Here is a 14671-nt window from a genome sequence, read left to right on the forward strand (position 1 = left end):
AAACTGGCTACTAAGCATTAGAAATCTTTCAGAAGCAGGCTAATGCAAAAGTAATAAGTAATGTTGCAAAGTTAATTATCTCTGTGAAAATATACCTTTCTATAACGTATGTTTAGAGCTGATTTTTTGGAAAGTGGATTTTCATTTTAATGGCACGCCATGTGTAATGCTTGTTCCTTGTACACGAACAACAGCTAATTTCATACATATTGCGAACGTTTTAGATGTCATGTGTCAACCAGAATATACTTGTTTAACTCAAATTATTTGTACATTGGTTCCAAGATTTTTCTAGCGTACCATAAAAAGTGAAAGGGTGAAAATCGCACTGTTTGATTTGCCAAATTAGGTGTGTTTTCGACCTAATTCACAGAAAGCACTGAGATGGCTTCAGATTAAGTCATACCACAAACCCCACAAAATCCAGTTCATCGCTGTCTGTTTTCCAATCACAGCAGATTGGATAGCCCCTCTTTTTTTCTTGGCTGCTGTATGCATGAGCTTCCCTCGTGTGTAACCTGAATTATTAGCCTTTGCTCCATTGTTTGGGAGACCAATCCCTCTTACTCCAGATTTTTCTTAAGGACGGTGCCTACATTTTACTATTGTTATTGCGCATACATTCTGTGCATCTTGAGATACTCGGGTTTCCTATTGGTGATCCTTACCAATACAGTGATATTTTTGCGCAGTTTACATGTAAAACTATCCGGAGAAAGTAGATCTTAGTAAGTACTCTTGGTATCCAAAAGGAAAATTGGGGGTAACCATGCATTTCTTAGAGCTAACTAAGCTTCAATTTGAGAAAGAATGCCATGCATTGCTTTGTATTTTAAAGCTTTTTACAAATATTATTCATCAATTATCATTAAAAATGCATGGTTACCCCCAATTTTCTTTTTGGATTTCAATAACGCTTGTTAAGATTTAATCATAAACCGGGCCAAAAATACCTTTGAATTAGTAGGCACCGTCCTTACAAGGAAGTCCCTCAGGTGACTCTTATTGTCTTAGCCATGACAATAAAAATGGCACCTGTGGAGTCCACGACGTTTAATGAAATAATGTGCATGAAATGACTGAAATATTTAAAAGAACTCAAGTTTCATAACAAAGTGAAGTGCAAAATAGGAAAATTGATGAACTGCAAAGTGCATGTACTTTAAGAAAAAGTATGTGTAAAAAGATGATTTTTGGTCACCTTTTTTTGTTTGTGTTTTATAAATAGTTCCCAGCTCTGATCCAGTCATTGTGAAAGGGCAAGATGGAACAAAAGCAGAGGATGCTCACACAATTAGAGTTGTCTGGGAGGAAATACCAGAAAGGGACCAAAATGGCATTATTACTGGCTACACAGTGTTTTACAATGAGACAGGTCAATCTCAATATTTCAGTAAGAATGCAACTGCAAGTCAAACGAGTGTCTTAATTGGTGGACTGAAACCTTTCACCAAGTACTGCATTAAAGTAGCAGGCTATACCAAGGTTGGAAGGTCACCATTAACAGACCCATGTTATGAAGTGGAAACACTGCAAAAAGGTATGTAAACATGTACATTGAGACTGTCATTCCACAGAAGTGTGCATTAGCCTGTACTTGACACCTCACTTAGAAAACTGGCTACTAAGCATTAGAAATCTTTGAGAAAAAGCAAAAGTAATAAGTAATGTTACAAAATTAATTATCTCTGTGAAAATGTACCTTTCTATAACGTATGTTTAGAGCTGATTTTTTGGAAAGTGGATTTCCATTTTAATGGCACGCCATGTGTAATGTCAGCTAATTTCATACATGTTGGGAACGTTTTAGATGTCATGTGTCAACCAGAATATACTTGTTTAACTCAAATTATGTGTACATTGGTTCCAAGATTTTTCTAGCGTACCATAAAAAGTGTAAGGGTGAAAATCGCACTGTTTGATTTGCCAAATTAGGTGTGTTTTCGACCTAATTCACAGAAAGCACTGAGATGGCTTGAGATTAAGTCATACCACAAACCCCACAAAATTCAGTTCATCCTGTCTGTTTTCCAATCACAGCAGATTGGATAATTAAACTTTTTTTCCCGAAACACCATATAAAATGCAAAAGATGTACGCCTTACCGTCATGCCAATATACTAAGTTACTGTATGGCAGCAATACAATGAAAGCCAACTCAGATCCCAGACAAAAATGTCTAGAAACACGTTTAACAATGAGTGCAAAAATCGCTTCAATTTAAGGTTTACCTTTTATTTTGTAATAAGTTCCCTTATTGCCCCCCTTTTCCCTTCTCTCGTAAGCAATGTTGAAACAAACTGCAGTTATGTTTGTGCCGATGACACTCCTGTACTTTAAATGCACCAAAAAATAGCACTAACTCTCTGAAAGGATAAGAGTACAACATTCAGATGTGTCACATTTTACAGTAAACCAATTACCGTGATGTTGTCATGTCGCCTTTTTGAATTTATAATTGCCCTGTATTGCTGCTTTTTTTTAATTGATGAAGATGGTTAGAATTGTTTATTCACCGGTACATTGAGTTGTTGAGGTGAATGTCATACAGTGTGTATGGTGGATGACCACATGCTATTCATGGTCTTACATTAAACCATGCAGGGCATTGTCCAACGTTTCAGAGTGAAGTGCTAACAGAAGTCAATTAATTTGCCAAGCGCCATTGAAACAAACCATGTGGTACAAGAAATTCTCGATTACAGATATTGCAGTCATGTCTTATGTTTTTTCCACCTGGCAAGCAGGAAGACCACTGCCCACTTAAGGGTCAATATTATTGCAGCACTGAATACATGCAGTCATTATTAATCTTAGCTCACCAAAATATTAATGATTACATGTAGTTATTTAGTTCTTTATCTCCATGAAATATAATCTTTATTTATTGAAAATTTATACATGTACAGTAGTTGCTCCTGGCGTGGAATTTTCAACCTTCGGCTTTTTTCTGCACTGTGATTACAGCTAATTCTTGCATGCATTATCATTGGTCACAGTCGTTTGTTCGTTGGTGTAACCCTGTTCTGAGTATGGTTTGCTCAGTGACACTTTCTTTGATGTGATATTAGTCTCATGTTCGCACGGAAAAGTCAGCCGCAACCACGACATGAAATGGTACATGTAGGAGGGTTCACGGTGTTTTGAGTACTTGCTTTTCTCTTAACTCTCTTTGTCTCTTAATTCCTGCTGCCTTCTGTTGTTCTTGAAAACTACTGTTTTTTAATGAATAGTCCTTTTTCAAGGATTTGTTTCTGCAACTTCCATCTGCCAAATGGCTGTGTCGTTTTTGGTCCTCTTCAAGGTACTGTAGCCTTGAGCTGGTCTTTGTAGTGTATTTTTGGGGCACCTTGTGGTCTTTTTCCAGATGCAAGTTGAGAACAGGATTTGTTTGGGAAGGTGGGAGTCTGAAATTCGAGCAAGATGTCCAGCCCATCTTAGTCTATGTCGAGTAATGATGGCTTCTAGGCTCTCCACATCTGCTCGACTGAGGACTTCATTGTTAGTAATTCGGTGTTGCCACTTGATTCACAGAATTTGACGAATCATTTAAGTTTTCGGATGTCTCTTCCATAAAGGACCCATGTTTGACAGGCATACATTGTACAGTAAGGTAGAGATGACTACAGCGTGGTAGACCATGAGTTTGGTTTTTAGGGTCAGGATTACTGAAGACTCTCTTAAATAGTTTTCCGTACGAAGCAGGGCGGCCTTGATCCGATTATTGATGTCTTTTTCATTGGTGGCGTTTGAGGTCTAATTATTTTCCATGTACTTTCAGATTCTTCAGGTGCACAGTGGTAGGGGTGTAAAAGGCTTGTAATATTGACACAAGGCCACTAACATACATTAAGGCATGATATTTTAATCAGTTATGACATATTTGGAGTGAAATGTTGACAAGAGATATTCTTGCAATTATTATAGTAAAAGAGTAACAAATTTTCAAACCAACAGGATGACCGTATGTTTGTTATATGTATGTTCTAGGTCCTAGTCATCCACGGGATGTGATGCTCCAGGCCGAATCATCTACATCCATTCTTGTATCATGGAAGGAACCAGCTTTGCAAAATGGAGAAATAACCAATTACATAATATATTATAGACAACAAGATGGCCCGGGAACAGAAGCTCAAGTCACGGGAAGTACTTTTCAGAGGCTATTGACTAATTTGACAAAATTTACCACCTATTACATCAAAGTGAGAGGGAAAATTACAGAGCTGGGAAATGCGTCAAGACTACTGAATGCAACAACGTTTGAGGACCGTAAGTAGTCCTTGTAGTTACGTAAATTGTAATACACTCAACAAAGATACTCTGATTGGGAGAGCAGTTCAATTTTATGCCAAACAGTAATCTACCGGTACATGCAAATGATTACATGTAAGAGCAGCAAAATCAAAACAATTGAAGTGTCTTAATTTTTTTTGTCTTTGAGTTAACCACTGTAAGCGAGAATTGGTAGCTGATGATTCAAAACTAGTAGTAGTAGTAATAATAATAATAATAATAATAATATATTAATTATTATTATCATTATTATTATTATTATTATTATTATTATTATTATTATTATTATTATTATTATTATTATTATTATTATTATTATTATTATTATTATTATCACGTGTAATCCTTGGCTTGCTTGTTTTAGTCTCTGGAGCACCATGTCCAACCCATGGGCCAAAGAGTTCACTTGATTGACAGGACCTTTCTCATTATTATTATTATTATTATTATTATTATTATTATTATTAAAACGAATACATTCTTACAAATGATTAATGACGTTGGCATTGACAAAAAGCAACAACACTACAAAAAAGCAATGATAAATCTAGCTATTAGAGCGACATATTTATCTTTTGCCTTAGAAATAAAATTTAATTTGGGATAGCCCAGACTTCATAAGTCTTTAATTTTTTTTAGTTGATTCATTTGTATATATACATGTGCAAGTATGTCACTCAATTTCAAGTACCGGTACATGTAGCTGGTTGTTAATAATTATACTATACATGTACATGTATGTAGAGAGACTTACAACTGTATTTAAAGACAAATAAGGTTTCCATTATTATTTAGTTGCGTAATTTCTTTAACGTTTAAGTTATAAAAATATTGTAGAGCGCTTTACAATCACAAGCAAAGGGGCATCTTGTTCTTTGCCGTTCTTAGAGTAGTTGATTGGGACTGGGGCATAGCAGCCTTAAGTCTTGAATTGTAACAGCTCACTCAGATAAGGTGAAGCCATTCCCTCAAGAGCTTTGTACACTAGATAAGCGAACTTATAGTGGAAACGAAAACGAACCAGCAGCTAGTGGAAATACATCAGAGTCGGCGTTGTGTAAGTCCACAGTCATTGTAGTCGATCAAACTGGCATTGTGGAATACCAAACAGTAATGAGTTGCAGTGGTCCAGATGAGAGGTGACGAACGCGTAAATCAGAGTCTTCGTTGATTCTCAGACAAGAACTTCCTTATTTGCCATGCAAGGAACGCCTTGATGCAAACCTTAATGTGTACAACTGTACATTCAGAGACAGAACTATCAAACGATGCTCCAAGGTTGCTGGGAGAGTTACCTGATTTGAGGTTGGATGCACCAATACGTATACCATTGACAGCATAATTAGCGATGAGTTGAACCCTATTCCTCTATTTGAGATGCGTCTTATAACCGAGTATTTTGATGAGATTTTCCGCAGTTTGTGACATAAATGCCATCTACATGTAGTTTGAAAGTTAAAGGTGCACCTTTAATATAGCCGAGTGCTCTGTGTATCCGAAAAACTGAGGTATGCGAAGATTGATTGCAGGCGAGTAAAGCCATCCTGCAGCCAATTGTACAACTTTGGCATGTGGGCTTTCTTAACCTGATTGCTGATTCCTTCAAAAAGTTGTTTACGTCTTCTGTGACTCGGTTGTTGGAGTCTTTTCAGTCTTACCCTGGTTCCAGTGGCAGTCCCTGTCAATCAGTTCCTTCTTACCGCTACCCTGATTTCAACTTTGCTGAAGTGTCGGATGCTTATGTGAGATCTCAACTGTGCGTTTTAAAACCTGGTATAGCATGCATGCAGTTGGCCTTGACAACATTCCAGCCCGCCTTTTGGTTGATTTAGTGGACATTGTTGCCAAACCCCTTGACTGCAATTATTAACATCTCTTGTCCAAAAAAGAGAAGGCTGATTATGTGGACAACTATCGACCTATCTCTATTTTGCCTGCAGTTTCCAAGGTGCTAGAAAGAGCTGTGCATCATCAATTATATGCTTACCTTCAGTGGCACAAGGTTCTTAGCCCTTATGAATGCAGTTTCCGAAAGTGCCACTCCATGGAGTGGGCCGCTGCAGTATGTGCCACGCGGATACAATCCGAAGGAACATTGACTAAGGCCAGTTGACTGGTGTTGGTTTGATTGACCTGCGGAAAGTGTTTGACACCGTCAACCATGAAGTGCTGCTGAACAAACTGCGGGGACTTGGAGTGGTGGATGGTGAACATGAGTGGTTTACAAACTATCTACAGAACCGCACCCAAATTGCTGAATTTCAGGGTGTATCCAGTGCTGCTGAACTTGAGTGTGTTGGTGTACCACGGAGGTCAATTTTAGGACCACTGTTATTTATCCACCAAATGAACGATCTTCCTAGTGCGGTGGTGGAGTGCAGTGTTCTCCTGTTTACCGACCCTCAAATTAGGTGTGTTTTCGACCTAATTCACAGAAAGTACTGAGATGGCTTCAGATTAAGTCATACTACAAACCCCACAAAATCCAGTTCATCGCTGTCTGTTTTCCAATCACATCAGATTGGATAATTAGCCCCTTTTTTTTTTCTTGGCTGCTGTATGCATGAGCTTCCCTTGAGTGTAACCAATTATTACCCTTTGCTCCATTGTTTGGGAGACCAATCCCTCTTACTCCAGATTTGTCTTAAGGACGGTGCCTACATTGTACTATTGTTATTGCGCATACATTCCGCGCATCTCGAGATACTCGGGTTTCCTATTGGTGATCCTTACCAATACAGTGATACATGTATTTTTGCGCAGTTTAAACTATCCGGAGAAAGTAGATCTTAGTAAGTACTCGTGGTATCCAAAAGGAAAATTGGGGGTAACTATGCATTTTTGAGAGATAACTAAGCTTCAATTTGAGAAAGAACGCCATGCATTGCTTTGTATTTTAAAGCTTTATTCATCAATTATCATTAAAAATGCATGGTTACCCCCAATTTTCTTTGAAATACCTTTGAATTAGTAGGCACTGTCCATACAAGGAAGTCCATCAGGTGACTCTTATTGTCTTAGCCATGACAATAAAAATGGCACCTGTGGAGTCCACGACATTTAATGAAATAATGTGCATGAAATGACTGAAATATTTAAAAGAACTCAAGTTTCATAACAAAGTGAAGTGCAAAATAGGAAAACTGATGAACTGCAAAGTGCATGCACTTCAAGAAAAAGTCTGTGTAACAAAATGATTTTTGATCACCTTTTTTTGTTTGTTTTATAAATAGTTCCCAGCTCTGATCCAGTCATTGTGAAAGGGCAAGATGGAACAAAAGCAGAGGATGCTCACACGATTAGAGTTGTTTGGGAGGAAATGCCAGAAAAGGACCAAAATGGCATTCTTACTGGCTACACAGTGTTTTACAATGAGACAGGTCAATCTCAATATTTCAGTAAGAATGCAACTGCAAGTCAAACGAGTGCCTTAATTGGTGGACTGAAACCTTTCACCAAGTACTGCATTAAAGTAGCAGGCTATACCAAGGTTGGAAGGTCACCATTAACGGACCCATGTTATGTAGTGGAAACACTGCAAAAAGGTATGTAAACATGTACATTGAGACTGTCATTCCACAAAAGTGTGCAATTAGCCTGTACTTGACACCTCACTTAGAAAACTGGCTACTAAGCATTAGAAATCTTTCAGAAGCAGGCTAATGCAAAATGTTACAAAATTAATTATCTCTGTGAAAATGTACCTTTCTAAAACGTATGTTAATAGCTGATTTTTTGTAAAGTGGATTTCCATTTAAATGGCACTACATGTTTAATGTCTGTTCGTTGTACACGAACAACATCTAATAACATACACATTGCTAACTTTTAAGATGTCATGTGTCAACCAGAATATACTTGTTTAACTCAAATTATTTGTACATTGGTTCCAAGAATATTCTAGCGTACCATAAAAAGTGAAAGGGTGAAAATTGCACTGTTTGATTTGCACTGAGATGGCTTCAGATTAAGTCATACCACAAACCCCACAAAATCCAGTTCATCGCCGTCTGTTTTCCAATCACAGCAGATTGGATAATTAAACCTTTTTTTTTCCGAAACACCATATAAAATGCAAAAGATACATGTATAGGCCTTCTCGTCATGCCAATATACTAAGTTACTGTATGGCAGCAATACAATGAAAGCCAACTCAGATCCTGGACAAAAATGTCTAGAAACACGTTTAACAATGAGTGCAAAAATCGCTTCAATTTAAGGCTTACCTTTTATTTTGTAATAAGTTCCCTTATTGCCCCCCTTCTCCCGTAAGCAATGTTGAAACAAACTGCAGTTATGTTTGTGCCGATGACACTCCTGTACTTTAAATGCACCAAAAAATAGCACTAACTCTCTGAAAGGATAAGAGTACAACATTCAGATGTGTCACATTTTACAGTAAAACCAATTACCCTGATGTTGTCATGTCGCCTTTTTGAATTTATAATTGCCCTGTATTGCTGCTTTTTTTTAATTGATGAAGATGGTTAGAATTGTTTATACACCGGTACATTGCGTTGTTGGGGTGAATGTCATACAGTGTATATGGTGGATGACCACATGCTATTCATGGTCTTATATTAAACCATGCAGGGCATTGTCCAACTTTTCAGAGTGAAGTGCTAACAGAAGTCAATGAATTTGCCAAGCGCCATTGAAACAAACCATGTGGTACAAAAAATTCTCGATTACAGATATTGCTGTCATGTCTTATGTTGTTCCCACCTGGAAAGCAGAAAGACCACTTCCCACTTAAGGGTCAATATTATTGCAGCACTGAATACAGTCATTATTAATCTTAGCTCACCAAAATATCATGTAGTTATTTAGTTCTTTATCTCCATGAAATATAATCTTAACTTATTGAAAATTTATACATGTAGTTGCTCCTGGCGTGGAATTTTCAACCTTCGGCTTTTTTCTGCACTGTGATTACAGTGCAGCCATTTGCTAATTCTTGCATGCATTATCATTGGTCACAGTCGTTTGTTCGTTTGTGTAACCCTGTTCTGAGTATGGTTTGCTCAGTGACACTTTCTTTGATGTGATATTAGTCCCACGTTCGCACGGAAAAGTCAGCCGCAACCACTACATGAAATGGTACATGTAGGAGGGTTCACGGTGTTTTGAGTACCGGTACTTGCTTTTCTCTTAACTGTCTTTGTCTCTTCCTGCTGCCTTCTGTTGTTCTTGAAAACTACTGTTTTTTAATGAATAGTCCTTTTTCAAGGATTTGTTTCTGCAGCTTCCATCTCCCAAATGGCTGTGTCGTTTTTGGTCCTCTTCAAGGTACTGTAGCCTTGAGCTAGTCTTTATAGTGTATTTTTGGGGCACCTCGTGGTCTTTTTCCAGATGCAAGTTGAGAACAGGATTTGTTTGGGAAGGTGGGAGTCTGAAATTCGAGCAAGATGTCCAGCCCATCTTAGTCTATGTTGAGTAATGATGGCTTCTAGGCTCTCCACATCTGCTCGACTGAGGACTTCATTGTTAGTAATTCAGTGTTGCCACTTGATTCACAGAATTTGACGTTTAAGTTTTCGGACGTCTTTTCCATAAAGGACCCATGTTTGACAGGCATACAGTAAGGTAGAGATGACTACAGCGTGGTAGACCATGAGTTTGGTTTTTAGGGTCAGGTTTACTGAAGACTCTCTTAAATAGTTTTCCTTACGAAGCAGGGTGGCCTTGATTCGATTATTGATGTCTTTTTCAGTGGTGACATTTGAGGTGTAATTATTTTCCATGTACTTTCAGATTCTTCAGGTGCACAGTGGTAAGGGTGTAAAAGGCTTGTAATATTGACACAAGGCCACTAACATACATTAAGGCATAATATTTTAATCAGTTATGACATATTTGGAGTGAAATGTTGACAAGAGATATTCTTGCAATTATTATTGTAAAAGAGTAACAAATTTTCAAACCAACAGGATGACCGTATGTTTGTTATATGTATGTTCTAGGTCCTAGTCATCCACGGGATGTGATGCTACAGGCCAATTCATCCACATCCATTCTTGTAGCATGGAAGGAACCAGCTTTGCAAAATGGAGAAATAACCAATTACATAATATATTATAGACAACAAGATGACCCGGAAACAGAAGCTCAAGTCACGGGAAGTACTTTTCAGAGGCTATTGACTGATTTGACAAAATTTACCACCTATTACATCAAAGTGAGAGGGAAAACTACAGAGCTGGGAAATGCGTCAAGACTACTGAATGCAACAACGTTTGAGGACCGTAAGTAGTCCTTGTAATTACGTAAATTGTAATACACTCAACAAAGGTACTCTGATTGGGCGAGCAGCTCAATTTTATGCCAAACAGTAATCTAAATGCAAATGATAAAGAGCAGCAAAATCAAAACAATTGAAGTGTCTTAATTTTGTTTGTCTTTGAGTTAACCACTGTAAGCAAGAATTGGTAGCTGATGATTCAAAAGTAGTAGTAATAATAATAATAATAATAATAATAATAATAATAATAATATTATTATTATTATTATTATTATTATTATTATTATTATTATTATTATTATAGCGAATACGTTCCAAGAAATGATTAATGACGTGGGCATTGACAAAAAGCAACAACACTACAAATGTATATAATCAAAAAAATGATAAATCTAGCTATTAGAGCGACATATTTTTTGGATAGCCCAGGCTTAATAAAACTTAAACTTTTTTTACTTGATTCATTTGTATATATACATGTGCAAGTATGTCATCAATTTCAAGTACCGGTAGATGGTTGTTAATATACTATACATGTACATGTATGTAAAGAGATTTACAACTGTATTTAAAGACAAATGAGGTTTCCATTATTATTTAGTTACATAATTTCTTTAGCGTTTAAGTTATAAAAATATTATAGAGCGCTTTACAATCATACAAGAAAATAAGCAAAAATATACAAAAATGTTTAAATGTTATTTTGTACTCTAAATATGAATCGATACTAATTTTTGAAAATTGGAGACAAATAGAAAACTATTGACAATAGTTAAAAATACATGCTTTTGGCAAGAAAAAGTCTTCCAGTATATTTACAGGGGGTATTTTGAAGTGATGAAGACTCAAAGAAATCTTGAAAACGTGGACTGAAATAATCCCACAGTTCCACACTCGTGGATAGCAAGTGGAGGATTATTGCAGCACAAGCAAAGGGGCATCTAGTCCTTTGCGCTTCTTAGAGTAGTTGATTGGGACTGGAGCAATTGTAACAGCTCACTCAGGTAAGATGAAGCCATTCCCTCAAGAGCCTTGTACACTAGATAAGCGAACTTATAGTGGATGCGAAAACGAACCAGCAGCTAGTGGAAATACATCAGAGTCGGTGTTATGTAAGAAAACAGGAATGTGACACAACGCACACAGCAGCAATTTCCACAGTCATTGTAGGCGATCAAACTGCCATTGTGGAATACCAAACAGTAATGAATTGCAGTAGTCCAGATGAGAGGTGACTAAGGCGTAAATCAGAGTCTTAGTTGATTCTCTGACAAGAACTTCCTTATTTGTCAACCAAGGAACACCTTAATGCAAACCTTCTTGATGTGTGACGGAACTGTCAAACCATGCCCCAAGTCTGCTGGGAGAGTGAGCTGATTTGAGGTTGGATGTACCAATACGTATACCGTTGACAGCATAATCATCGATGAGTTGAACCCTATTCCTCTATTTGAGATACGCCTTATACCGAGTATTCCGATGAGATTTTCAGTTTGTGACATAAATGCCATCAAGTTGAAAGTTAAAGGTGCGCCTTTAATATAGCCGAGTGCGCTGTGTATCCGATAAACTGAAGTATGCGATGATTGATTGCAGGCGAGTAAAGCCTGGAGTAAAGCCAGCCTGCAGCCAATTGTACAACCTTGGCATGTGGGCTTTCTTAACCTGATTGCTGATTCCTTCAAAAAGTTGTTTACGTCTTCTGTGACTCGGTTGTTGGAGTCTTTTCAGTCTTACCCTGGTTCCAGTGGCAGTCCCTGTCAATCAGGTCTTTCTTACCACTACCCTGATTTCAAGTTTGCTGAAGTGTCTGAGGCTGATGTCAGATCTCAACTGTGCGTTTTAAAACCTGGTAAAGCAGTTGGCCTTGACAACATTCCAGCCCGCCTTTTGGTTGATTTAGTGGACATTGTTGCCAAACCCCTTGACTCCAATTATTAACATCTCTTGTCCAAAAAAGATAAGGCTGATTATATGGACAACTATTGACCTATCTCTATTTTGCCTGCAGTTTCTAAGGTGCTAGAAAGAGCTGTGCATCATCAATTATATGCCTACCTTCAGTGGCACAAGGTTCTTAGCCCTTATGAATGCGGTTTCTGAAAGTGCCACTCCATGGAGTGGGCCGCTACAGTATGTGCCTCGCGAATACAATCCGAAGGAACATTGACCAAGGCCGGTCTAATGGTGTTGGTTTGATCAACCTGCGGAAAGTGTTTGATACCGTCAACCATGAAGTGCTGCTGAACAAGCTGCGGGGACTTGGAGTGGTGAATGGTGAACATGAGTGGTTTACAAACTATCTACAGAACCGCACCCAAATTGTTGAATTTCGGGGTGTATCCAGTGCTGCTGAACTTGTGTGTGTTGGTGTACCACGGAGGTCAATTTTAGGACCACTGTTATCTATCCACCAAATGAACGATCTTCCTGGTGCGGTGGTGGAGTGCAGTGTTCTCCTGTTCACCGACGATACCGAAGTATCCTTTATCCTGGGGTCAATTCTGCAATAAAAACGTTGAACATGTTGTTTTTATTTGTGTAAATTACGCGTGTTAGTCAGGCTGTTAAGAGAAGTAATTGGAATTGTGCATTTTATGATAAAAGAATCAAAGTCTGCATGTTTGTCAGCCTTCATAAAGGTAACAATTTTGGATATAGAGGCATGGCCAAAAAGTCATGAAACGGTAATGCTGACGTCAGCATTTTCTGGTGTTCACTTTTTCAAGTAGTTTCCTGTCAAATGTAGAGAAAATTTCAGATGAGCTACAGATCTATTCAGAAATGTGTTATTTTGATCCAGAAACCAGCAAAATTTCATATTCATATTACACTTCCATTATTTTTATTACTAGTAAAACTCTGTAAATAGCATTAAATTTTAAAGAAGCTCACATGAAAATTGTTTCAAGGAGTAGACAGGCCAAATGGGATTATGTGATGTGTTTTTGAAATTTTCATTGCTTTTGAAGAGTTAGTTCTAAGAAGCCTTATGACTTCGCCTTTGATGGCGCCTTTCCTCGTGCCTGGAGGGTGGCAGGAGTTGAAGTGCGTGTGTTGGAAAGTGTGTGCACATATCAAGAATAGAGTGCTTTTTGAAACTCTCGCCCTTATCTGCATATATGTGTCCAAGAATGTTATTTCAGTATCTAAAATCTCAGCTGTGAATTTTATTGTAGGATGATAGGTACAATGTATTTACTAACATGTTTGTGTTTTAGCAATAGGATGAAGTAAGTGATCAAGAAATGATGAGATTTGTTCAGCAGGGCCTTCTCAGCCTGATATGATAGATCTCCCGATCGGGTTAGGTTTGTGTGTGAATCTTTGTTAGAGTGTAGAAAACAGAGATTCGTGGCAGGTTTGGTGTCAAGGATAACCATTTCTTAGTCATGTGGTCGGAGTGGTCTCCGTGATGGAGAGCATTGATGAGTTCGTTGGCTTTTCGAGACTGTTTCTAATGCCATGAGTAATAAAGTGGCTTATAGTTTTCTTTCTCATCTAAGAGAATCTGACCCTCTCGTGTTACATTACCCATGGCATTAGAAACCTCTCAAAAAGCCAAATAAATCATCATTGCTCTCCACCACGGAGACCACATTGGTGACCTGACCAAAAAATGCATGTGGTTATCCCTGACACCAAACCGGCCACAAATTCCTGTTTTTTACACTGTAACAGACTCACTAACCTAACCCGGTTGGGAGACCCATCATATCAGGCTGCGAAGGCCCTACTGAACGAATCTGAGGTATTTGAATTTCCTATCTTGACTAATAGGAGTCCAATAGTAGTAATAGTCCAATAGGCAAGACGGCAACTATTTCGCATGCGTTCCCGTAGGTTAGACAAGATTCCCCCAACAACTGAAGCTCTAAAGCAACATATCCTCCGAGCATCGTATCAAGGTAGCCATGTTTGGAGTCAAGTACACCTAGCACTTCCATAGCCTCCAAGTCCTGCTGAATGGGATGGGAGGGGAAGGGTCAATGGAAATCTTTGCGGCCAACACTTCCACAAGCCTAGCAGAGCTGCTATGAGCTCCTCTATTGTTCCTGCAAGGAAGCCTGCAGAGGGTTGAGCAAGTGCCTTCAGTGCACGGCCCTGTGCGCTTGTGGTCAAAGCCATGTTTGT

At 38.2% G+C, this 14671-nt stretch overlaps 1 protein-coding gene across 1 annotated transcript in view; it reads left to right on the top strand.

The window, feature by feature from the left end:
• The first annotated feature begins 1262 nt into the window (after positions 1–1262).
• The window catches only part of LOC138015889 (insulin-like peptide receptor), a 58651-nt gene continuing 45242 nt past the window's right edge, over positions 1263–14671 (top strand). Inside the window, exons 1-4 of the mRNA XM_068863015.1 lie at positions 1263–1540; positions 3991–4272; positions 7530–7841; positions 10260–10541. Coding sequence (XP_068719116.1) covers positions 4014–4272; positions 7530–7841; positions 10260–10541 — 853 coding nt within the window. The 5' untranslated portion in view covers positions 1263–1540; positions 3991–4013. The remainder of the gene's footprint in view (positions 1541–3990; positions 4273–7529; positions 7842–10259; positions 10542–14671) is intronic.

This window comes from Montipora capricornis, chromosome 9, assembly GCF_036669925.1.
Source record: "Montipora capricornis isolate CH-2021 chromosome 9, ASM3666992v2, whole genome shotgun sequence".
In the NCBI taxonomy this organism is placed as follows: domain Eukaryota; kingdom Metazoa; phylum Cnidaria; class Anthozoa; order Scleractinia; family Acroporidae; genus Montipora; species Montipora capricornis.